At 38.8% G+C, this 27,791-nt stretch overlaps 1 protein-coding gene and 1 pseudogene across 2 annotated transcripts; one reads left to right on the top strand and one right to left on the bottom strand.

The window, feature by feature from the left end:
- Positions 1-5,214: 5,214 nt before the first annotated feature.
- Positions 5,215-9,280, bottom strand: LOC137064210 (UDP-glucuronosyltransferase 2A2 pseudogene; annotated as a pseudogene).
- A 5,661-nt stretch (positions 9,281-14,941) lies between these two features.
- LOC137064212 (C1q-related factor-like) lies at positions 14,942-27,347 on the top strand. 2 transcript variants are annotated; one of them, XM_067435572.1, is made up of 3 exons: positions 14,942-18,453; positions 26,380-26,599; positions 26,726-27,347. In XM_067435572.1, exons 1-2 carry the CDS (start codon positions 17,803-17,805, stop codon positions 26,557-26,559), a joined length of 831 nt encoding a protein of 276 aa, XP_067291673.1. In that variant the 5' UTR covers positions 14,942-17,802; the 3' UTR covers positions 26,560-26,599; positions 26,726-27,347. The 2 variants fall into 2 exon arrangements, with proteins under 2 accessions (XP_067291673.1, XP_067291672.1); XM_067435571.1 differs by having other exon boundaries at positions 14,943-18,453; positions 26,380-27,347.
- The last annotated feature ends 444 nt before the right edge of the window (positions 27,348-27,791 follow it).

Genomic DNA, 27,791 nt, shown 5'->3' with positions numbered 1-27,791 from the left:
CCATTGATTCACTTAACAGCTCACTCGCTCATGTAGTTGCCATTCTTTATTTGTCTTGCACTATGTTTTATTTATATGTTCTCTCTGGACTACTTTTGCTGGTGCTGGATCCGTCTATGATCTATGGTAGGAGATCTTCAGGAAGATCTGAGATGAACCATGCGTTTACTTTAGCTGTGTATGAACGTCTGACACTGATGCCATCACTTTTAGACTTTCAAGATGTTATCTTGGAAACCACATTACAAGTCTTTCTTTTAACCGTTGACTTATGAGCTACCAAACTAACAACCTGTAGTTACAATAGAATATATTTATCATAAGAAATTGTAGTATTATTCAATGCAACATGGATATTCATTAAAAAGGTTTATTTCTATATTCTCAGGTCAAACGACACAAGATAACCGAACGGCTTCTGAAGGTAAGGGACCAACTTCTGAATCATTCCTCAGTGTGAACACTTCTCAAAGTGTAGTTCTCAGTTATTTCTCCTAGACATGAACAGAGAGAGAAAATTGAGACCTGTGCTTAAATCTCCTCCTCTTCACTTCTCAAAAACAAATGCGTATCAATGTTTCAAACTGTGCTTCAAAACAATCAAATGTGATATGAACTCAAACGTTCTTATCTTTGATGCTCATTTTTCTACCTCTGTACTCTTATTGCATGTAAACATTGTCTATTTTTTATTTAAATAATTTTAGGATGAGGCAAAAATGATGATTTAAGTCTTATGAGCTATGAAAAGGGAAAGATATTTCTCTTTACATGATTATAATTTGGAAGAAAGAAAATGTACATAATCCATGTAATCTAATTATAAACTGCACTCAACAATGTGGCTCTTGGCGCACTAAAAATAATCTCAATTTATTTGACTGTCAATAGATTCAATTTAAAGCCACAATATGTAATTTTTCTGTGCTTATTCAAAACAAAGGCGTAGCTTGATGATGCCTTGATTTCGCGGAGCTTTTATTGTGCTGCAGACGAGCACTTCCTCTTCTTCCGCAGCGCTGTTTTAGGCCTAGTCCTGGCTTAATCTAAGCCCTGTCTGTGAAAACTGCCCCTTAAATAATAAAGCGTCTTTGGTGTTTCCATGATTTCTATAAAATAACACCAGAAATCAAAGGTAATGATATCACTGATTAAAATGAATTTCTCTGGGTTTAAACACTCTTGGAAACATTTGGGGTATCAATCAATCAATAAACTTTATTTATATAGCGCTTTTACAATGACGATTGTTTCAAAGCAGCTTTACAGTGTAATGTAAGTACACAAGTCAACTAAATATATAACACTGTTTGAGTGGTATTTGGATAATTCGAAAAACTAACATAATGAGTTTTTGTCCAAAAAAAATAGTTCTCAAAGACTTGATTTGTACAAAGATTTGTAATTGAATACAGTAGAAAAACTAGTAAAATGGCACACTAAAATACTGTTTATATATGTAACAGTTCTAAATGTGTCTTTTGTAAAACTCCTAAACACTCTTATCCATTATTCACCATCATTATATTATGATTATCTTAGCTCTTTTTCTAAGTAAACCATTTTAAATTACCATTGTGTAAGAAACATGCTGTCTTAATAAACTAACCTTAAACACTTAAACATCTTTTTAGTCATTCCTTAATGTTCCTTCTTCTCCAGATGACAGTCTCATGGTCAGAACTGAAAATGCTCAGAAAGAATTGAATAATTCTTTAAGCAAGGGTACGTAATGTCTGCATTATTTACACCTGCATTATCTCATCACAAGCACATTCATAATCATGTTTTCCCTCTTTCAGAGACACACAATGGCACACATGAGGACAGAGGTAAGAGAGTTTTGAGACACTTTAGGGAGTATGTGAGCTATTAGACTTCACAGATCGCTTGTGTGGCTATTAAATGAATCTCCTGTGGCCCAGAGGATTTTCAGGATCAAGAATACCTCTATGGTGGCTGCTATGAGGAGGAATTGAAGTATTTGGGCGAGCATTTGTGCTGTAAGATTTTCGATAAAAACATGCATGAAGTTGAAACGGAGAACTGGTGTAATATGGAGATGGTGATAAGGTAAGCCAGAGCTTATTCGCTTGTGACTTTACTGAAAATGAGAAACCACACACTATATTATTACTCTATATGAATTGATGATTCAAAACCAGAGGAGCTGCAGCTCTGAAACATTGCTTCAATGATGCTTTGTTGATTTACTAAGCAAAGATTTGATCTGGTTTCCGTCATGCTTTTGTAAAATGTTTGTTGCCATTTATAAGAATAATAGATTTTTTCCTTTTTTAATTGTTTTTCCTTAATTCTTTCTACCAGTCAAATATCCGCTAACCTGTATAGCCAATATATTTTCAACAATGTTTCATTTTTATGTTATGTATACATTTGCATCTGTATTTTTGATGTTGCTTTGAAAACCATCACATTTAATAATTTGGCTTCGCTAAATTGCTTTTGATAGCTGTGCAACAAACTCTAAAAGTAACCGTTTCTATACATCAATTATCTTCTGCTCAAACACTATTGAGAAATATGAAATACTTTGCTGCATGACATTTACACAAAGAAAGGAAATGGTCTGAGAAACAATTGAAGGATGTGTGTGGACGAGCTGAGGTAATCTTGAAATCTGATTGCTGGCTACTTATGGGACTGAGAGACAATGAGAGGCGTTTCCGCTTTCTATGTAAACATAGATAAGAGTGTGTTCTGAGCCAGAGTGATTTGTGTTACTTAAGGACAAGTGCACTCAAAAAATGTTAGTGTTGCCTTTAGCGTGTGGTAAATGAATTCAGTGCAAAATTGTTAGGTATGGCAAGTTTATTTATTTAGCACATTTCATACACAATGGCAATTCAAAGTTCTTTACATAGAAATTAATTAAAATAGTGAGAACATATGCATAAGAAATAAGAATACCATGTGTAAGAATTAAAAATAAAAACAAGAATGATTAAAACAGTTGTAAAGAGAATTTAAAAATAAAAATAAAATGGTGAGAAATAGATCCCCATCTGCCTGTTTCTAAATTCGGATACCCCTATCTGAGATGGAAGAGGTGGAGCAGGTTCACAATGTCTCCTGGACCGTACAAGTCGGGCCAAGTCGGGCTCCTGTAGGGGACGTTACCTTTGCCCCGCAGGGCCTCCCCTTTCCGGAGTCCGCTTCTTTACACACTAGCAGAATGAAGCGAAGCACACTGCTCTCCTTTTCTAATCTTTCCAGTCAGACAACCCTAAACAAAAATAATAATCAACAGATGCATAATACATAGAAAAATACAGTTGTAAAGAGAATTAAAAAGAATAAAATGATATATAGATAAAATAACAATAACCAAAGATAAGAACAAAGGTAAACTAAAACAGTTGTAAAAAGTTATAAAAATAATATGCACTACCATTTAAAAGTATGGGGCTTTAATGCTCACCAAAACTGTATTTATTTAATAAAATAATATGGTAAAAGCAGTAATATTGTTGAGATATTATTTGAATTTAAAATGTCATTTATTACAGTGATGGTAAAGCTGAATATTCAGCATCATTACTCCAGTCTTCAGTGTCACATGATATAATGATTTGCAGCTCAAAAAACATTTATGATTATCGGCTTCATATTTTTGTGGAAACTGTGATAAAACATTTTCAGGATTCTTTGAGGAACAGAAAATTCAAAAGAACAGCTTTTATTTGCAATAAATGTCGCTTTTAAACAATTTAATGCATCCTTAATGCATTTTTTTTTGTACTGTAATCCTTTTTTGTCTGCTGCACAACTCACGTTGTATCTCTTTCTCATATTTCCAGAAGCTACAACATGTTAACTGAGTGTATGGAGATAGGATCCAATTATTCAAGATGCTACTACCCTAATCGTGTAGTGGAGCAGCTGTTCGTCAAGGTACATCAGAATTACTTCAGCTTTTGCAGAAATGAAGAGGATTTAGCTGACGCCCCGGCTGGAGTCGTGCTCTTGGCCACACTGATGCCCATCCTCCTCATACCCTTCATAGTGTACATTTTGGTCTGGAAGAGTAGTTTAAGGGACTGACTTTTGCTTTTATCCCCCAACTTAAATGAGTTAAAGTGATATTTCACTTAAAAATAAAGTGAGTCACTTACTCATCCTCAAGTCATTCAGAACCTGTAAGCATTTCATTCTTCCAAAGAAGATACGTTGAAGTCGTTGATTAAACCCTAACATTCTTCAAAATATCTTCTTTTGTGTTTTGCAGAAGAAAGAAATCATACAAGATTGGAACGAGTAAATGATGACCTCGTTTTTGGGTGAACTATCCCTTTAAAGTCAACTCTCGAGTGTATAAAGTTCATGTCCTTCATAATGATGTAATTATTGTAAATAGAAGAGACGCAGTGGGTGTGTGATAATTTTCTGGGGCTGAGAGTCTGATATCAAATGTATGATTTATGATTATGATATAAAGTAACTGTGACTTTGAACTATTCATTCTGAAATACAGAAGGTCTTACATGTCCTGCTAGACTTTATTCAGCTGTTGTATATCAGTTTAAAGCTATTTATAAAGTTTGAAAATGTACAGCAACTTGGTCACAACTGCAAACCTAAAAAAGCATTAAACAAAAAATACTGGGTGACACTTTCCTTTTTATGAAGCCTGTATTTAATGCATTATGAGGGCATTCTTAATACACTACAATGCATGAATAATCATAATTGTTTTATATACTTTACTATATACTGTAGGTATGTATATATAGACACATATAAATATATCTTATTATTTAACCACAAATAGTATTGTAAAAGTCTTAACCTTCAGTGTATTGTCTCATACTATCTATGGTTGTTTCAAAAGAGATCTAGCCTTCTTTATTTTTACAAAAACGCAAACAAAGCAGCACTTCTAAATTATCATGACCATAAAGCCTTTTGGATATTTACAAGAAGACTGTATTTGTCACTTCAAGCTACCCAAAAAACAAAACAAAAAACATGTATAAATGTAGTAGGATACTGTGCATATCTTGAGCAATACCAAGATGAATATTTTATAAATATAGGAATTATAATATAGCATGATGTTTATTGTTTGTAAATGTGTCATGTAAGGTTAGAACCACAAATAGACAATAAACTCTTTTTCGCTTATGCATGAGATAATACAAGCATCATAATGCCTGTGTGAGTGGCTATTACAAATACAAGCTTCACAGAAAGTGTTAACAAATATTATTTATTGTTCATAAATGCTTCACTCAAGTTTTGATTTCTTTCTCCTGCACAGACACAAACAGCGTATTGTAAGAATAACAGCTCCCCCTGTTGTCAGCACCACTGCTAGCAAAAATGTCATTACGTCTAAAGAGTGATATGTGTACCACGGCATCTTATAAGACTCAGTCCGTAAATGTGCTGCCCCCTTGTGCCGCATTACATACTCTATCCAATAGAGGGCGCTATCCTGAGGTTGTGTTGGCTGGTCTTTGTGTAGCCTAGACAGTCGCTGCATGTTTTCTCTGTATGATGGCTGATGTAAAACTTCCTGCACTGCTGCCAAAAAGCTCTGACTGTCCAGTTTGGTAGCGTCAAGTACTTTAGCCGCCCCTCGTACCTGGAGACGCAACATATTCTCGAACTGGTCAAAAAGCAAGGGAATCCCGACCACTGGGACACCGTGATAGATAGACTCATAAATGCCATTCGTTCCACCGTGAGCAACAAACGCACGTGTTTTAGGGTGACCAAGCAAGTCGTTCTGAGGAAACCATTTAACCAGAAGAGTGTTGTTGCCCAGATTATGAGGACGTTCTCCTAAGTGCCTCCAAATCACTCGCTGGGGGAGCTGAGCGAATCCGGCAGCGATTTTAGACGTGATTTCACTAGGAAGAGCTTTCACGAGTGTACCGAGTGACATTACAACCACCCCGTGTTCTCCTGAACCTTTCACAAACTCCTCCAGATCTGGAGGTAATGGCTTGTAGGGTTTGCACTGGAAGCCTCCGATGTAGATGATGTTGGGCATGGTTGGGCGCGGGAACTCGAAGATGAAATCCGACCTCATGAGCCAAATATCCGCACTTTGCAGCAAGTGGTAGAAATCAGTTTCTGGTCCAAAGTAGCGTGCGACTATTTTGTCATACTCTGGTCTAACAATGAACTGGTCTATGCACATGTTGAGCATATAATGGAGGATATTTTTGACCCTTTGCCCAAACGACATGCGGTCCGACACATGGCTCCCTGCTGCAGGGACGTATGAAGCCGGAGAAGGCGCGACAACAAAGTGCCCTTCTCCACTTGTAATCCATCTTACATTGTACACCATGGGTAATCCGAGTTTATGAGCCACCAGTACACCTGCAGGCAGACCTGGGTCAATAAGTACCACGTCGTAACGTCCCTCGTACAGCTGTTTCATCAGCACCGGGTTTTCGAAAATCTCCACAACCAGCCGACTCGCCTGCCAATGCATGTCGTAGAGAGCAGTCAGCATCTGCCAATAGAACTGCATGGATGCAAGCAGGGATCCTCCACGCTCTTGTATCTTGAGCATTTCACTCAGGAACGAGATGAAGAAATCTTGCTTTTCGATGTTGATGGCCTCTGGTAGGGTCACCGTTATGGCTGTGTAGTGTGGTGAATCCTCCTTGACGTACCAGCTGCTGGCGGTTCGCACCACCGTGACCTCGTGTCCGTTTGAGTGAAGCATTTCAATAAGTACGTTCATGTTGACCCAGTGGCTGCCATCCACAGGAAAAACAAGGACCTTTCCGGCCAGAGCGGAGGGAAGATCGGTGGTGAAGATTATGGATAGAGCCAGAAGACAGTGTGAAGCTTTGAGGACATTCATTGCTACCTAGTGCACATAAAAAAACTAATGTTACAAGACTGATTTAATATGACAAAATGAAACTATTTTCTTTAACAAAAAGCTTTTCCTGTTTCCTCACAATCCAACACATCCTTTGGTAACACTTTACAATAAGGTTAAATTATTAAGTGAAGTTTTTATTAACAAAATTTCAGGAGGAGCACATGCAGATAATTAAACCTAACTAAACACAAGTGGAGCTCATCAAGCTAATCAAAGAGGTGTGTATACAGCAGATTTACCTTCTTTTGTTGACCATTTTCATTTTAGCATGGATGGCTTTTCCATATAATTTCCTCACAGAGTTCTAAGCCATTTTGGCCGCTTCCATCAAGTATTCACGGTAAAAAATAAATAAATAAAATAAATTCTCAATTTTCTCAATGTAATTGTGTTTGCTACGATTCACAATTGCGATTCTTCTAAAGTCTACGTTCTAAGGTATTGTTTAAGAAAAATTGTATTGCGGGTTGTTTTAGAAAATAAATAGGACTACATTAAAAAATGACGACAGAGTCGTGCTCGAATGTGGGGGGGGGGTCCACTTGACCCCAATGAACCCAATGAGGTTCATTCTCGTGTTACGCAGCACGTTTGAGCTTCAGCGAGAACCAATGAGGTTCATTCTCGTGTTACGCAGCACGTTTGAGCTTCAGCGAGAACCAATGAGGTTCATTCTCGTATTACGCAGCACGTTTGAGCTTCAGCGAGAACCAATGAGGTTCATTCTCGTGTTACGCATCACGTTTGAGCTTCAGCGAGAACCAATGAGGTTCATTCTCGTATTACGCAGCACGTTTGAGCTTCAGCGAGAACCAATGAGGTTCATTCTCGTGTTACGCAGCACGTTTGAGCTTCAGCGAGAACCAATGAGGTTCATTCTCGTATTACGCAGCACGTTTGAGCTTCAGCGAGAACCAATGAGGTTCATTCTCGTGTTACGCAGCACGTTTGAGCTTCAGCGAGAACCAATGAGGTTCATTCTCGTATTACGCAGCACGTTTGAGCTTCAGCGAGAACCAATGAGGTTCATTCTCGTGTTATGCAGCACGTTTGAGCTTCAGCGAGAACCAATGAGGTTCATTCTCGTGTTACGCAGCACGTTTGAGCTTCAGTGAGAACCAATGAGGTTCATTCTCGTGTTACGCATTACGTTTGAGCTTCAGCGAGAACCAATGAGGTTCATTCTCGTGTTACGCATCACGTTTGAGCTTCAGCGAGAACCAATGAGGTTCATTCTCGTGTTACGCATCACGTTTGAGCTTCAGCAAGAACCAATGAGGTTCATTCTCGTGTTACGCAGCACGTTTGAGCTTCAGTGAGAACCAATGAGGTTCATTCTCGTGTTACGCAGCACGTTTGAGCTTCAGCGAGAACCAATGAGGTTCATTCTCGTGTTACGCAGCACGTTTGAGCTTCAGTAAGAACCAATGAGGTTCATTCTCGTGTTACGCAGCACGTTTGTCTTAGGGTTTTGGAATGACATGAGGGTAAATGATGGCAGAATAAAAAAAATTTGGTGAACTAAACTTTTAACATTGGTTAACTCCACTGGTTAGCATGAACTAACATACTTCTAAAGCATTTATTAATTACAAAGTTAATATTATTTAATGGACCTGATCTAACATAAACCATCAGTGAATGGATGTATTTATAACTAACTCAAACAAAGATGAATTAATACTGTAGCAAATATCCTGTATTGCTTATAGTTATAAGTTAATGCATTGCCATAATGTTAACTAGCCTTATTATTGTCAAGTGCACTTAAAAAGATTTTTTGAAGTAAACAAAGATGGAGTATGTTTTACAAAAAACGTTACTTGCTGTTTATTTGTAATTATCTGAGTGAAAATGGCTTCAAAGTAAATCCAACACTAAAGTTTTTTTTTTTTTCCAGTGTGTAACCCATTCCTCTATCCTGGAAAATACTTCATGCTTGAGTGCATGCATAAACACAAAATGTTTCTGAAACCCCGAACAGACCGTGTTATTTAAAACAGATGTGACTTGTAGTTAACCATTGAGGTTTTGGAGAAAGATTGCATGTTGTATAAACTGGGATTCCTTTCATGTGCAACATGCAAAATAAAAAAATGCCTTTATGGGCAATGAAAAAGTTCTTTCTACATTAAGACAATTATACTGCAACAAAAACTGTACATGCAGATCGTAATATAAAGGTTCATTACTGCTGCATCGAAACTTAAAGCTCTTTTACCTTCTTATGTTGCCTCTTCTCTGTGATGAAATGAGGGTTTGTTCAGTCTGGTTCTAAGTCCAAATCGTGTTTTAGGATTGCATAACAGAGTGGGGGTAATCCCAGGGAAGTGGGCGTTGTTAACTCAGCTTTGTGTTTGAGTTTGTGTGAGAAACGTGTGCCAGCCCCTACTGTTTCACAGAAACCTCCTCCATTGCTTCATCCAGGACCTAAAGCAAGGAGAATGCATGTTTTTCAGAGAGCTTTCACCAAATATGACAAAACAAATGCCGTCTCCACGTAAGATATCAAGAGAGAAGCGAGAAATCAAACCGAATCATTAATTCCATTGTGTTTTCTGTTTTTCTCTGTCATGGCGCAGTTCAGGGATGATGGCAACATGGTTATTTGTTTAATACTTCCCTTAGATATAATAATAAAGTGTGAAGTGTGCATGACAACATCCTGAGAATGAAGTGAGAAGAAATGTCAGGGTCATTCTCAAAATACAATGATACATCTCTTTTTCAAAAGATGTTCACCATTTTAAACTTTTTTTTTTTTAAAGCTATATGAGATTCAAACATTTATAAATAATTTAATGAATGTTTGCACTTTGATTTCTTGTCATCAATTCTTAAAAATGCAAATATGTCAAATAAAATTTACGAAGGTTGTCATACTTTTCAAGTTTGGGGTATAAGAGGCTGTTTTACCACTATGTTTAAAAAGTTATGAATTAACCTTTAACTGTGTTTAAAGTTATTATTTTACTTTCACTTCAGTGGGTCATTAATTTAAAAACGCTTGTCACAGGTAATATTGTGCTTTCTTTTGTGAAAATTAGGATTAATAATAAGGACATGTCCATAAACAATTAGCCGTCTTAAACAGCCTATATGGGAGCAAACTGAACAGAACTGGATTAAAAAAAGTTTAAAAAATTGGGAGAAACAAACGTTTTTTTTGTTGTTGTTTTTAAGTAGCCTATTCATAAACTATATCCTAATTGTTGTTCATTAACGACCAAAATGAGTATGATAGATTTCTAATATGGCCTTTTTAATGGTGATGTAAAAATTATAAGATTACCGGGCTGAAATCATAGGCTGAAATTGTGTAATTATTTTATCCCTCGCTAGCCATTAGAGATGACGTTTCAAGGCGGCAAACGCATTGGGCATGCGCAGTTGTAGGTAGGCTACACATCGAGAGCGTTGGTAAACTTCAGGATTCAAGATTACTGTCTAACTTTAAAGTAGAAATCTAAACACAATGAGGAGATTGTAAACTTTGACCGGCATATTGGCAGAAAAGGTGAACGATTGGTGAATTTTTAGTATGTAACTTTACAACGCATCACAAGACCTGTACGGTAGGCCAGGCTACGGGCAAGTTACACTACTATGATGTGTAAAGGCATTCTACATAATTTTATTGGTTTATATATATATATAATATTACTAGTTGGTGCTGGCAAGTCTAAAAGGACTGATTTTGTGTAATTCCTTTTTCTTTCGAGCATGGACACTGACATTTAATAGTAATAGCATAATGCCACAGGGTGGCGACATTTACAAATAAACACTAACTTGAATCGATATCAACATTGATACACATTTATGTTCATGTTAAAATGCCAGTTATACTTTAATGGAAACTAACACCACTGAACGCATTTGTCTGATATAATTAATTTATGATTCGGACCAGTCTTTCATAATGGATGAAAGTCTTAATTTCTCGGTCAGAGGAGGCGAGATTGCTGTCTCAAACATATAACATCTGAATGTTTGCCCTCTTGATCCACAATCATTAATTATATCAAAACGATTAATGTCAAAACGTGTCACAATCAATGTTTAAAGAGATGATGAACACATTTGATTTGTTTAAGTAAAGGGAAAGGTTAAAATCCTTCATAAAAGACTGAAAACGGTCATCAGACAAATTTATTCAAACTTATTCAATGTGAGATTTTCAGCACAATATTAAACATTCTATTGTTCAATCCTGGTCTCACCTAAATAATTTTATTGGCATAAGTGTTATTAATATTACATTTTGTTACGACGTAATACCCCACAGGGCATGGCGTGTTTGTCGGCTGATGGCGGTTTACATAAACATTCAGTGCTCTGATTGTACCATCTCATCTAATGTTCATCTGGTCACACACAATGTTCTCAACATTCAATATCTATACTGTATATACCTGTTATAGGCAAGTGGGTATGTATTTGTGTGTGAATATAGAAGAGACATAAGGATATCCACAGATTTAGTTCAAACAGTAACGTGTCCTATAGATCTCAAGCACAGATTCTGAGTAATGTGTGTGCATCTAGAAACAGCCTGCAACGCAAACTAAGACTGACACGTCGCTCTGTGTGGTGGGTGGAAAATAAAACACACACACATACACAGAAACACACTGATCTGTGGGCAGGTACCATTCTGACATCAAAATAGTACACTTTGGCACGTTATTGTGAGCGTATGTGAGTGTTGTAGGAAGCAAGCATATAATGTATATCATCTTGATTTCCCACATATTATGCTGTTGTTTACGGCCTACACAGATACAACAGATACACTCCTACTTGGACAAGTGAATCTTTGAAAAACTTGACACAAAACAACAATTGACAAATAACTTTTTTAATTAATAAGAATTGATATTATCTCCCACTCTTTAATACAAATTTGAATGTAAAACAGCCAATTTCCACCACATAAGAAAAAAAAAACATGCTTTGAAAAATAATTTTGAGATAGAATTTGAAATTATGAACTTTTTGCTCTATAATTTGGACTGGCAATTTATTTTTATGTAATAATTATGACTTTTAAGTGAATGAACCTCATTGCTCTGAAGCTCAAGCGCGCTGCGTAACGCGAGAATGAACCTCACTGGTTCTCGCTGAAGCTCAAACGTGATGCGTAACACGAGAATGAACCTCATTGGTTCTCGCTGAAGCTCAAACGTGCTGCGTAACACGAGAATGAACCTCACTGGTTCTCGCTGAAGCTCAAACGTGCTGCGTAACACGAGAATGAACCTCATTGGTTCTCGCTGAAGCTCAAACGTGCTGCGTAACACGAGAATGAACCTCATTGGTTCTCGCTGAAGCTCAAACGTGCTGCGTAACGCGAGAATGAACCTCACTGGTTCTCGCTGAAGCTCAAACGTGATGCGTAACACGAGAATGAACCTCATTGGTTCTCGCTGAAGCTCAAGCGTGCTGCGTAACACGAGAATGAACCTCACTGGTTCTCGCTGAAGCTCAAACGTGCTGCGTAACACGAGAATGAACCTCATTGGTTCTCGCTGAAGCTCAAACGTGCTGCGTAACACGAGAATGAACCTCATTGGTTCTCACATGTCAAGCGAACATGCTTGAGCTTCTATTATCCACAACTGATCTGTATGTTGATGAATGTTGATGAAAAATTTGGACTAAACCTCTCAATTCATTTGGATTAGTTTTACTATCTCTTTATGAACTTTTCATACTTTTTTGAAGTCATAGTGGTAGTTGCGTAACTCTCAATGGAGAGTCAAAAAATTATTCGATTTTGTCATTTTGACTGCATCCGAAAACTGTAAAATGCTGCTGCCTTCGGAGGACGCGTTCCAAGGCAGGAAGGCATCAAGGCACTTCCGAATCCAATGTTAGCTTCACTTCCGGTCTCCAGAGATTCCTTCATCTGATCGATTTCTGAAAGCAGCATAGATGTATACTTTGCTGCCTTTGATATCCGCAGCCCTTGACTATGGGAAAAAATATTTCAAGAGACAATGCAGAAAAATGACATTAAATGTTTTGGCTGCTTTTATGTAGGGAATAGACTGTGGAAGGTTTGTTTTCATCTTTCCCTTCAGGGCTGTTTATGACAGTATTGGCACTCCAAACAATAGTGTCTTATACAGTATTTTCTAGTGTGTATTCCTCCAATGAGGTGGTACAATAATAAGAATATAATTTTTTGCTGGTGTAAATTATGTTGTGTGAATGCATTGTGCAACAAGCAAGGTGATGCTGAAATGAATGGACAGCTGTTTTTAACACATTTCAGTGCATTTAATGTAACCAGCTATTGCCTTTCCTGCTCGTGCTCTCAGACATAGAGACCTCCAGGAAAACATACATATATTCATGCATTCAGACACTGAGCACATGCATGCAAACGCAGCTTGTAAGATCATTCTAGTCTGTCTGGCCCAGCCTGAGGTTTATCTGTACATTATGTTTGCTTTCAAGTAAATTGAATAAGAAACAAGAAATTCCTCCTTGCTCAAGGATGAGCAGGACGCTTGCATCTCTCTAGGGACTTGTGACTGACTCAAGGGGCTTGTTGTTCTCAGCTGGCGGAGGAATGGGGAGGAGAAGAGTGGTGGAGGAAGTAAATTACATAGGGAGGGCTGGAAAAGTCTCTCTTCTTGTCGCATTACTGCGCCTTCCATCAAGGGCACTGTGGCCGTGGTTTGAGTCACTGCGCTTGGAGCTCCGCACGGCCTTCGTTCCCCGCAGCCAATGATCAACATTCTCTCTGTTTCAGTGACTCACAGCTATAGTCAGCAAGCCCTCCCCTGTCTTCATCATGTCCCATGACAGTATCACAAACCACAAGGGACGGTGGAAAATTAAAGCAATGTTTGTGTGAAAACACACCTTTGGTCTTAAAGGTCCACTGAAATTATATTAATGAATATGTATATTAATGAAACACTATTGGCTGTTTCAAAAGAAGGGGAGGAGCTGCTAACAGCTGGAGCCGTTTCAGGGAAAATTACGTCAACACATTGAATAATGCGGCGCGTTTCAAGGCACTTCAGTGGGCCTTTAAGGGGGTCGCACACCAGACTCCAAGCTCAGCGCTATTATTTTCAATGAGTGTACACACACCGGCACCGGCATTCAGCGCCTGTCCGTGGCGACTCAGGAATTTGTTCAAAATTCTGCCGTGCCACAGGGCGCCATTTCAAGATCTTATATAAAATGTATATTTTATTTCCCTCAAGTCGTCAATGGACTGATTTCACCCTGTGCTACAAGATGCACAGCTCTTCTGTCAGAAGTCGATTCAAAATTGAGCTCACGCGTATAATGTGCACGTTATACCTGAGAGATACCTGAGACGTGGCACTGAGCTTCGCGTCCGGTGTGCGACCCCCTTTAAATTGTTCAGTGTACAGTTGGACAAATGAAAAAGCACTGTGAACATTTATCCATTTATCCCATAATAGACATTATAGGCCAGATTTATCTTCAGGGATCTATGTCCTCAACCACCACCAATGTGCAACCATATTGCAAACACCATGTAGTTGATGAGCACAAACCTTGCATTATTCATTTAAATACTCTACTAAATTTTTTATCTGACAGAGAAAAAATAACCCTGTCCACGCCTTTTCAGCGCTATTTTTTCACTGTGTGTCTTAGTAAGTGCTGACAATGGGTTTTTAATGCCAAAAGAGGGTTGCGCTGGCACAAGCAATATAAAAGATGTGAAAGACAGTGGGGTCCAAAACAACATTAAGGGTGATGTTTAGCATGTTAGCACTTTGAGATTTTGTTTAATATAAAGTGCTTTATAAATAAAATTTATTATTATTATGTTTGGTTGGATTAAAACAAGTGTGAACGCTGCCATCTGAACCCTGGCGCGCACCAAACAAGCGGTCCGAGACGCTGAAAAGATGGGACTCACTCCGCTTCCAAACGAACTCTGGCGCAGTTGGAATGATATATGAACACGACAAGGACAAAAGTCATGTAAACGCACTAAAAACAGGAAGATGCGACCCTAGAGAGGACAGAACGCTCATCTCCCCCCCCCCCCCCCCCATCATAGTTGGGGGTTTGCCCATCACAGTTCAGTACAGGCATCAGACCCGCGTCTTCTCACAGCAGATCTTTGTGTGTGTGTGTGTGACGGAGGGATTCCTGCTGCTGTTTTGACTCTGTTACACATTTTATAAGGTCAAAATCATATATAGCACAACAAGGGCATTTATCCCAGCACACAGTGATGCCATAGAATAATCATTTTTGGTTCCCTAAAGAACTGTGTTTTGTGAAAGAACCAATTTTTTAACCATTTTATAGTCTAAAGAACCTTTTTGCACTACAAAGAACCTTTTGTGCAATGGAAACGTTATTTGGATATTAAAGGTTCTTCGTGAAACCATACACCCTGCCAAATAACCATTTAAGAACCTTTATTTTTAAGATTGTGTCTCAAAATAAGTGTCAAGGCAATAAGTCATAAAAGCCGACTAATCAGGTTGTGGATGTATGCCTATGCCTTTAGGTTCAGTATATTTTGGTTTGGTGATATAAATGGCAATCTGAACGCTAATCAGACCAGGACTAAATATTTTAGTTTTCTTTAGTCCGGACCAAGCAAACCAAACTACAAGTATGAACACACCCTTACTTTTATTGTACAAACGTAAAACTTATTTTCTGTTCGACATTAAAAAAAAAGTTAGGTTTGGAATGACATGGGCATTTTTGGGTGAAATGTTAATTGTTCTAAAATTGTGTGCATATCCAAAGGTGCCAGGTGAAGTATGATCAAAACATTGCAATATATTAAAGTTTTATGGGAGCAGATAAAGCATTATGCTTTTATTTCTTTTCTATTTTTACATCTTTGATTTCTCAGCACCAGCAGCTGTAATGGAACCTAATTTGCGTTGGCTGAGAATCAGACCCAGGTGTCCTGCATGTTCTACCAATGAACAATCAATGCTTGTCTTGCAAGCCCAAGGCTGTGCATTTCCAAGCAGGTCTTCTTTCAGACCTGACGTACATGATATAAATGGCCAGAAAGGCCTGTAATAATCCAGCAACCTCAGGAAACCATCTACCACCTGCTTTAGCTGGCTGAGATCTTCTTGAGCTCTTCGCTTAAGGTTGGCGCATGCAGTGTTTTTCTCTCCTTTGTTATTTTTGCTTGTCCGAAATGTATGTGTTGAATGTAATCTATGTTGCTTTAGATATCATCCACAAAATGTATAAATGTAAATAATAGATCCAACATATAATCCAGTGAAATTTGATGTGATATACGTGTGACGGCGTTGATTATGGGATCAGTCAGGTCGTGTTTAGACCTGCATAACAAAGAACTCGAGTGACTGAAGTCTTGATGTCTGGACGAAAGAGGGAATTGTGGATCGATCATTTTTCAAAATAAACTTGAGGTAAATGTATGTATGGTTATGTTAAAGAGAAAACTAACAAGATGTTGTACCTTTTATGTTTATTTGAAGTTGTATTTTCTTTCTCTCTCACACAGAGCACGTCATCAGTTGCTGTTCAAATTGTTTATTAATTAGACAGCGTTCGTAGGAGCAGCCACACAGCAGGATTTTGACGCATCATTTCTGACGCTGTCAGAACTTCGTTGGAGGCAAAGATTCATCACAAGGGCAAATTGTTTGCCAGTGAGCATGTCACACTGAACTATCAAAGACCTGTGATTAAACGATTCAGAAATTGGTCCCAGATGCAAAAATATGGTTCAACGAGCTTTACAAAGTTAGTTGTATGGCACCATGATTGGTACAAGTCTGGGCCGTTATTCACCAGTTTCACAGTGTACATGCTGTGGGGAAGCCGGAGTTATGCTGACTTGCAGAAGGTATGGATCAAAACGTCTGCAGAATGAACAGATTAAGGGTAAAAATTAAAATCGTGTTCAATACAGCAGCTTGCTATTCCTAGGTATCATAGCACAAGAAAACAAACGATAATCAACTCTCATTCGAGTTAGCATTTATTTAATGAAATGAGACAATTATGAGCATGCCCGTAGCATTTTCTCATAATCCGAGCGAGCTATGGAAGAATTACTGTGTTTACTGCACATAAATAAACAATGACATAATTACATAACAATGCCAGGAAGATGCGTTGAGGGCGGTTTTGAGAGAAGCGGAGAAATCCTTTTGCTTGCACTCAGCAGGTGTCCTTTTCGATTAACTGACGCTTAGAATGCATCCTGTCACATTTACTTGACCATCATGCCGACAGATAAACAGACTATCTCTTCCTCATCTTCCCTCTCCTCTAGTGCTTTATCTAACCACCATGTCGAAACCATCCCATAGAGTCTTGCAGTTCAACAAGTGGAAAATCAAATCATATTTCAAAAGACTGCACAATAAAACACACTTAAAGGGCTTTGAGATTTCCTTGGCATTGGGTTTCCCCAAATCCCGTTTCTTTCTTTCTTATTCTCTCTTGCTCTCCCACTGTTTCTTCATTTGCAGAAAGCCTCCTCCCACTTGTCCTTTTTGAGTCATACAAAGAAACACACTAGAAGGGCATTCTCTCTCTTTCTCTCCTTTTCTCTCTGTTGCTCTCAATCCTACTTCCTTCCTCAACGCCCAAACACTTCTCTCCACTCACCTGCTGAAGCAGTGAATGCAGAAGCAGAATCTCTCTCTCTCTCTCTCTCTCTCTCTCTCTCTCTCTCTCTCTCTCTCTCTCTCTCTCCAAACAGGAAAGACACACACACACTCATCTGAGATCCCTGGTGGTTCTCATTTCCCTTCTCATCTCCGTGAGCACCTGACGCTGAGGGAGCTTGTTCCCTCTCACTCCCAGAGGTCAATATTCCGGCTTGCGGTGAGAGCTCCGCGCTGGCGGCCCAGCCCCTTTCCCGCTTCAGCCTGGGACGGAAGACCCTGCTGGGGGCCGGCGTGGCCGTCATGCTACTCTTGGTGCTGGTGGTCCTCATTCCTGTTTTGGTTCATCTGGCGGGCAGCAGCGAAAACGGAGGTCAGTACGAGATGCTGGGCACTTGCCGGATGGTCTGCGATCCGTTCTTGGAAAAAGCTGGAACTACGGCCGGTATTGGTACAGGAACGGCTATCACTAATACGCAGCTGGAAGCCGAAGCACTGACTGATCATAGCATGGGACCCCCCTTACCCACCTACGCCCATGGACCGCAGGGCAAACCCGGCCGCCAAGGGAAACCAGGGTTACCGGGACCTCCAGGACCCCCGGGACCCCCTGGAGAGCCAGGTCCTCCAGGACCAATGGGGCCACCAGGAAATAAAAACCACACAGAGCGACCGGAGATCTTCGCTCTGGGTGGAAGAACAGCTACCGGAATGGGCACAGCAGTCTATACCATGGGACCCCGCGTGGCCTTCTACGCAGGTCTGCGAAACCCACAGGAGGGCTATGAGGTTCTGAGGTTTGACGACGTAGTTACAAACATTGGGAATAACTACGATGGATCGACTGGGAAATTTGTGTGCAAGGTTCCAGGAACGTACTTCTTCACATACAACGTCCTCATGAGAGGAGGGGATGGAACCAGTATGTGGGCGGATCTACTGAAAAACGGACAGGTAGGGATTTTTACTAACACACCTGTACTGAGGTTTATGAAAAAGCATATTTCATAATATAAAATTCATAATGATGTATTTTACTACACGGTGGGAATCTAAAATATAAATGACTATTATATACACTACATGACTGCATTTTACACCTCATCATGGGAACAGTAGCACATTTTGACTTTTTACAGTCTACTATATGTATAACCCTCAGTCCGTAATATTATATATTGTGCTTATTTGAACTTTTTAATAATTTTATGTTGTACATCCCATATTTGCTGTTCATGCCGTATCTGTCCATGAGTGATACCTACAGGAACAAGAAAGGAGTAGCCTGTTTACCAAGCTTTATGAATAATGACATTTATTATAGACGTTTGTTGTTTTCTATAATGTTAGTTATAATAACTACAGACTACAGATTTTAGCTAACTTTGTCAGTCCCCAAAGTATAGGTCTGTTTTGCACTGCAATAATGTTTGTCTGTTTTAATGGAAATGAAAGTGCATAATTCTCCAGCAGCATATGCAATGCATAAATTATATAACACTGATGAAACACTGACTGCCACAGGGGTGCAATTCCTCGAATTTCTGAATAATCCCACTCCAGTGGGTTTCAATTTGAATATTCATATACCAGAATATCCCGTGTGTAACAGGGAGTTCATTTGGGGTTGCTTTCCAGTAAAGGTCAGTTTCATGTTTGAGATGAATTTCTGTCATTTCTATGGTCAACGTAAACTGTAAACAAGGAAAGATTTCACTGAACCAAGAGCTGAACTAGTTTGCCTCTAGTCAGAAGGGCTGCTACATGTGTGTGTATATACTAAACTTGTCTTCTGGCATCCCTCCGTGTGTCATTCTGAATCAGGGCCCTTCTCAAACACCCACGGCCACTCAAACACACACATTCAGTATGAGTTGTCCACACACACATTAAATTAATAGTTTAGAAATGCCTCACACATCAGAATATGTTTTGTGAAAGTCCTCTCTCTCACACTCACACTCACTCACTCACTCACTCACTCACACACACACACACACACACACACACACACACACACACACACACACACACACACACACACACACACACAATATACACTCACCTAAAAGATTATTAGGAACACCTGTTCAATTTCTCATTAATACAATTATCTAATCAACCAATCACATGGCAGTTGCTTCAATGCATTTAGGGGTGTGGTCCTGGTCAAGACAATCTCCTGAACTCCAAACTGAATGTCAGAATGGGAAAGAAAGGTGATTTAAGCAATTTTGAGCGAGGCATGGTTGTTGGTGCCAGACGGGCCGGTCTGAGTATTTCACAATCTGCTCAGTTACTGGGATTTTCACGCACAACCATTTCTAGGGTTTACAAAGAATGGTGTGAAAAGGGAAAAACATCCAGTATGCGGCAGTCCTGTGGGTGAAAACGCCTTGTCGATGCTAGAGGTCAAAGGAGAATGGGCCGACTGATTCAAGCTGATAGAAGAGCAACTTTTTTTTCTGTGCAGGCTGGTGGTGGTGGTGTAATGGTGTGGGGGATGTTTTCTTGGCACACTTTAGGCCCCTTAGTGCTAATTGGGCATCGTTTAAATGCCACGGCCTACCTGAGCATTGTTTCTGATCATGTCCATTCCTTTATGACCACCATGTACCCATCCTCTGATGGCTACTTCCAGCAGGATAATGCACCATGTCACAAAGCTCGAATCATTTCAAATTGGTTTCTTGAACATGACAATGAGTTCACTGAACTAAAATGACCCCCACAGTCACCAGATCTCAACCCAATAGAGCATCTTTGGGATGTGGTGGAACGGGAGCTTCGTGCCCTGGAGGTGCATCCCACAAATCTCCATCAACTGCAAGATGCGATCCTATCAATATGGGCCAACGTTTCTAAAGAATGCTTTCAGCACCTTGTTGAATCAATGCCATGAAGAATTAAAGCAGTTCTAAAGGCAAAAGGGGTCAAACACACTATTAGTATGGTGTTCCTAATAATCCTTTAGGTAAGTATATATATATATATACACTCCCCTAAAGGATTATTAGGAACAGTTTTTAACCGATGTTTCAGTTTGGAGTTCAGGAGATTATCTTGACCAGGACCACACCCCTAAATGCATTGAAGCAACTGCCATGTGATTGGTTGATTAGATAATTGCTTTAATGAGAAATTGAACAGGTGTTCCTAATAATCCTTATATACAGGCAGTGCAGAATTATTAGGCAAGTTGTATTTTTGAGGATTCATTTTATTATTGAACAACAACCATGTTCTCAATGAACACAAAAAACTAATTAATATCAAAGCTGAATACTTTTGGAAGTTTTAGTTTTTAGTTTTAGCTATTTTAGGGGGATATCTGTGTGTGCAGGTGACTATTACTGTGCATAATTATAAGGCAACTTAACAAAAAACAAATTTATACCCATTTCAATTATTTATTTTTACCAGTGAAACCAATATAACATCTCAACATTCACAAATATACATTTCTGACATTCAAAAACCAAACAAAAACAAATCAGTGACCAATATAGCCACCTTTCTTTGCAAGGACACTCAAAAGCCTGCCATCCATGGATTCTGTCAGTGTTTTGATCTGTTCACCATCAACATTGCGTGCAGCAGCAACCACAGCCTCCCAGACACTGTTCAGAGAGGTGTACTGTTTTCCCTCCTTGTAAATCGCACATTTGATGATGGACCACAGGTTCTCAATGGGGTTCAGATCAGGTGAACAAGGAGGCCATATCATTAGATTTTCTTCTTTTATACCCTTTCTTGCCAGCCACGCTGTGGAGTGCTTGGACGCGTGTGATGGAGCATTGTCCTGCATGAAAATCATGTTTTTCTTGAAGGATGCAGACTTCTTCCTGTACCACTGCTTGAAGAAGGTGTCTTCCAGAAACTGGCAGTAGGACTGGGAGTTGAGCTTGACTCCATCCTCAACCCGAAAAGGCCCCACAAGCTCATCTTTGATGATACCAGCCCAAACCAGTACTCCACCTCCACCTTGCTGGCGTCTGAGTCAGACTGGAGCTCTCTGCCCTTTACCAATCCAGCCACAGTTCATGGGCAGTTATTTTGCGCGTTGTTTTTTCCACACGCTTCTTGTGACCCTGTTGACTATTTTGAATGAAACGCTTGATTGTTCGATAATCACGCTTCAGAAGCTTGGCTATTTTAAGACTGCTGCATCCCTCTGCAATATATCTCACTATTTTTGACTTTTCTGAGCCTGTCAAGTCCTTCTTTTGACCCATTTTGCCAAAGGAAAGGAAGTTGCCTAATAATTATGCACACCTGATATAGGGTGTTGATGTCATTAGACCACACCCCTTCTCATTACAGAGATGCAAATCACCTAATATGCTTAATTGGTAGTAGGCTTTTCAGCCTATACAGCTTGGAGTAAGACAACATGCATAACGAGGATGATGTGGTCAAAATACTCATTTGCCTAATAATTCTGCACTCCCTGTATAGCGTACATTTATGTCCCGGTTATGCTTAATTTTTCTGGTTAAGTAAACATTAAATAAAAAAGAAAGACTTAATGTTCTATTTATTAAAATTATAATTGAATTAAGTTTTTACACTTATTCCAAAATAATAACTAAAGACAGTAAAAATTTAAAGAAAATATATTATTTGTGAACTAATGTTCAGATTTTCTTTTTAATAGTCAACTTCTTTTCATCAGTCATCTTCAAGCTTGTGCACACTGGTCACAGACACAGAGATGTACCTTTAATTTCCCCTAGCTGAACTAAAGCCCCCACAGTCATAGTGTTTTCAGGCCATTTCACGTTTGATTTTGACGTGACAAAGCAGTGATATCTAAGGGGCTGAGTTACTTACTTACTTTTTAGTTAGTCTTCCCATTAACAGCATCATTGTCTTCATTCAGGCGATTCCAGAGCACACACGAAAACAAGAGGCAGGATTTATCACACAAACCAATCATATCCAGTCAAAGCGCGATGGTGCCATTGCCTCTCGTGACTTTTCCCCATTCATTTTAATTACCAAGCACACAACTAGGGTGTCAGTTTTAAGAAAATGGGGACAGAGGAGGTGTGCCTCCCGCTGTAACGTCACCTGTGGGGGTCACTGTTGAACAGTGTTACTTTATAGAAACTAGTGACTTCTACATATTTTAATGTCACTTTTTATTTTTTTGTTGAATTTGCATTGTTTTATTTTTGCAATATCGATTAATTTCTTCTTTTTTTGAGGATGCACTGAACAACATTCCAATCAACCAATCAGATTTGAGCAACAAGTTTACGGTTTATGTCAAGTTTAGGTTTACAACCTATTCACCTATTACTGTATTTCTCTCTGATTTCAACACTGTCAGAAAAAAAAGGTACATTGCTGTCACTGGGGCAGTACCCTAAGGTACAAAACTAGAAAGGTACTAATATGTATACCTTTAAGGTACTAATATGCACTCTTAAAGTACTGATATGTAGGTACTAATCTGCACCATTTAGGGGTGAGTAAGGTACAAAGATGTACCTTTTCACTTTTGTACCTTAGGATACCGCCCCAGAGACAGCACTGAGAGTGAAAAATAACTTATGGGAAGGGTTAGGTTAAGGGATATGGTTAGGATTACATTTTCTATTCAAGAATGTTGTTCTAGGATCAGCAAAATATGTTGACCCAGGATTGTTTCTAACTCTGCAAAATCAGGACTTGCAAGAGAGAATTTTATATAATTTTTTTTAAAGGAACTGTAGGTACGATTGTGGCCAACACTGGTACTGCACTGACTTTCAAATGACTGTAGAGCGGTGTCTCCCCCTCCCCCTCCCCCTGACTCGAGGTTGCCAGATTGGCTGCAGGATCAGCATGAACGTTTGTTGCTCAGCTGTGCTAACTAGAGCAGATCTGGCAACCCGGATGCAGAAACACTACTGACTTCGTGATTGGTCGATAGGTGGAGGGCGGAGCTTCAGGCCAAAACACAACATGTCAACATCAGTTGAGGGCTGCAACTACAACTTTTAAATGACAATATCCTGGCCGGACTACTGTTGTGTGTGATATAAGTATTTGAAATTAACATGATTTCTTAATGTCTAGTGACATGTCAGGGCCATTTTATGATTAATTCAAATACATTTCTTACATACAGTTCCTTTAATAATGCTAATGTTATTGTTGCTGCTGCTGTGAACAACATCAAGTGCCATGAAACACTTAAGTCTTGACTTGCTATTTTAGCTGCATCCACACATTTCTGAAAACCGTAGGTGACTCGTACACAAACATCCAATCTGGATACATATTTTAGCTTCTTACCTTTAGCTAGGCTATGGACTCTAATTCTAATTCTCTCGTGCTCGGTCAATCATACACATGGAAACACACATGACGGATATCAGTTCAAACATAGATAAACATGCACCCTCAGACATGTATAAATAATACACACCCACGCATGTTGTGTGCTTGAGTCAGCTGTGTTACTCATATGAGCGCAGAGAGTGATGGCCCACAGCGACAGCATTTCACCGTCTAACCGATGTCCTCATATTTGAGCGACTTCGGTCCCTGTCCATCAAACAAGTAAATGACAAAATCGTCCGTCCTCTCAGGCTCCCATATAAACAATTAAAGCTCTTCTTTTAGTTTAAAACAACTCAGAATTGTTCATCCAAACTGACTGGTTTTAAAGGAGAGGTGGCAGTGCTTTATTTATAGAGGATGGAAATAATGAGGAGAGAGGGGAGAATGCATTGGGAACGTGACAGACCGGATGCAAACCTACATCTCCCGGTGAGAAACAGCTCAATATGCCAGAGCATATGGAGCCCTTTCCAAAGTCTCTTTTAAAGGGATAGTTCACCCAAAAATTTGAATTACCACATGATTTACTCACCCTCAAGCCATCCTAAATGATATTCCTCTTTCAGACTAATGCAATTGGATTTATATTTTAAAAATCCAAGTTTTATAACGGCAGTACTCCCCGGAGCCGCGTGGATTACTTTTATAATGGATGGATGCACCAAATGTTGGGCTGCCATTATAAAGCTTGGAGGAGCCAGGACATTTTTTATATATATAATTCCAATTCGGGCCTACTTTATATTAGGTGGCCTTAAGTACTATGTACTTACATAAAAAAAATAAGTACAATGTGTTCAAATTGTTTTGCAAAGCACTTTTGTTGATATTGAGGTGGGAAAGTGTTAGATTTAGGGACAGGTGTGGTGGGCTGGGTCAGTTTAAGGGTATAGGGTTAGGTGTAAGGGAAGTGTCAACTGTGTAATTACAAATGAAATACAGACGTAATTACATGCAGGTATTTTTTTAATGTAAGTACAATGTAAAAACATGTATGTACACAATAAGTGCATTGTATCAAATGATTAATTGCAATGTTAGTACATAGTAGTTAAGGCCACCTAATATAAAGTGGGTCCCCAATTCATCTGAAAGAAGAATGTCATATACACCTTGGTTTGAGGGTGAGTAAATTATGGGATCATTTTCATTTTTGGGTGAACAATCCCTTTAAGGTTAATCTGACTACTCAGTGGCAATTTTGGTAAAACCCCTGACAACTTGCATACAATTCAATTGCATGAGGCAAATGAGCAATAAAATCTGACAATTTTATGATACATTTATTGCTTCTTTAGCTCAAATCATGCAATTAACTGACCGTTTTGCGTTTACGCTGGATTGCAGTGGTGGAGGGATGCTGTGTAGTCTCAGTAAAGTATGCCAGACTGCAGCATGCAAATTGCATTCAGCAATAATTTTACGGGTGCGTTTGTACTATTTACTAAATGCAACGCAGAAAGCATGTGCAAACACCAGCAAACATTCCCTGCTGAGAATGTGAATTCCCCTCGAGAACCAATTGCATAAATTGGTTTTGCTGTATTTGATAAAAATTCAGTTTTCATGTTCTGTATTGAATTGGCTACATTTTATCGTAATTGTTAAAATCCTTTATAAAGAAAGGCTTTTTAAAAAGGCTTGACATCACATTTCCATTGTAAGTATTTAAATTAGGTGAAGAACATCCAATGCTGGTTTGCCTCCAGCTTTCTTTCTGATCGCATTTTCATCATTTACATTTTTAAAAGGTCTGCTTAAGGAGAAGCACAGATCAAGCTATTTGAAACAGATTCATTAAAAAAACAGTGTGCTAAATTTAATCTGTCAGAAACAACCACAGCCGGTAGTTTGAGAGTCAGACAATATGCCATAAAATGTGATGTGATGATTGCATAAACAGGAAAAATGAAAAAAAGTGTTTCAATCCCATCGGTCTCACCTCAAGAAGTGTTTTAAAGAAACAATTCACCCAAAAAGTGAATGTTTTTTACTCCCCTCAGATCATTCAAAACACACTTGTTTTTCTTTTATACTTCTTATATATATATATATATATATATATATATATATATATATATATATATATATATATATATATATATATGTATATATATATATATATATATATATATATATATATATATATATGTATATGTATATGTGCACGGTTTATTTTGAAAGAAGTCTCTTCTGCTCACCAAGACTGAATTTTTTTGATCATAGAAACAGGAAAAACATTAATATATTGAATTTATTAGAATTGCTTTCTGTTTAAATATCTTTTAAAATGTAATGTATTTCTGTGATCAAAGCTGAATTTTCAGCATCATTACTCCAGTCTTCAGTGTCTCATGATCCTTCAGAAATCATTCTGATATGATGATTTGCTGCTCAAGAAACATTTATGATTATTATCAATGTTGAAAAAGTTGTGCTGCTTCATATTTTTTTGGAAATATAAAGTTCAAAAGAACAGCATTTCTCTCTCTCTCTCTCTCTCTCTCTCTCTCTCTCTCTCTCTCTCTCTCTCTCTCTCTCTCTCAGGTGAGAGCCAGTGCCATCGCCCAGGATCAGGATCAGAGTTACGACTACGCCTCAAACACCGTCATCCTGCACCTCGACCCCGGGGACGAGATCTTCATCAAGCTGGACGGTGGGAAGGCTCACGGCGGCAACAGCAACAAGTACAGCACTTTCGCTGGCTTCATTCTGTACAGTGACTAGAGGTCCACAGGTCTTTGAGTTCAGTCTCATGTATGAATAGGTAAGAGATATTAGGGGGTCTTAATCTAGTAACGTTGTAAATCTGATGTTTATTAACACCACTGACATGTTTAGCTCATAAAAGATTTTATTTTCTATTTTTCCTCTATGGTTCTGTTCATTACAGGATGTTTTCACCTGAAATTCGACGCATAACTGAGTCACAAAACATACGATAATTTGTTTAAAGGGTCAAATGATGCATTATGCACCCTGAAGGAAATGGCCTTGTTTCATTGTAGTAGGTTCATGTGGTTTTAAAGCCTGGATACAAGGAGAACACAACAGGAAGTGGTTTTCGATTCTTGAATCGGCCCAGAAACCTTCAACAGACACACATGAATCTAGCAGAACGAGAGAGCAGGGCTTCAGGGTTTCAGTCGTAACTGATTTAAAGCCCACTCAAGTGAGTGTTGATATTTCATTATGATGTTGTCTTTGTGTGTATGATCAATCTGTGAATCTACACTGATGTTTACCAATGTCTCCAACATAATGTGAGTTGAATGATGTTAAACGATTCCCTAAAATCTTAATAAGACGAGTGTATGCACCTGGTTTTGACTGCTGTAAATTACACCTTGTCCATTGTAAATCATTGTATTTGTGTATGTGGAAATAATAGCACAAAAGCATTCATTAGCTAAAGCTAAGCCTGCTTGTTGTTTTTACCAAGAAATTATGAAATATTAGACTTTCTTAGCTTATATTACCATTAAAAAACCTTTTCACCCAGTTTCACAGACAAGACTTAAAGGGTCATGAAACCCCAAAACACTTTTTTTGAGATGTAAACAGATATGTATAGGCTGCACATCATTGAAAACACTAAGGGTACTCATTAATGGTATGCATATGTGAAAATAGTTATTTTTGCATTTTTCAGAGCGATTTCTGTCTTCCGGTTTGAAAAGTTTAGTCGGAGCAACGTCACAAATGCTGACGTCGGCACGGCCTTTTCGGCCCAAGTATGGGCAGCTGGGCACATGCTGACGTCGACCGCTCTGAGCAATTCTCGATATATATTCATGACATAAAGCTCATTCAGTCCAATCCCTGCGCTGTAGTATGCATACAAGATAATTTAGTTAATATGCATGAGACAGTCACTTCTGTCAGGCTCGTCTTACATCATTATTGTAGAGATATGGTGGGGAAGTTTTGGAAGCAGCGTGCGGAAAAGTCACGGAGGA

This window comes from Pseudorasbora parva, chromosome 24 (assembly GCF_024679245.1).
Source record: "Pseudorasbora parva isolate DD20220531a chromosome 24, ASM2467924v1, whole genome shotgun sequence".
NCBI lineage: Eukaryota > Metazoa > Chordata > Actinopteri > Cypriniformes > Gobionidae > Pseudorasbora > Pseudorasbora parva.
Note: the sequence above shows the minus strand (reverse complement) of the source record. Positions and strands in the feature narration are given on the sequence as shown.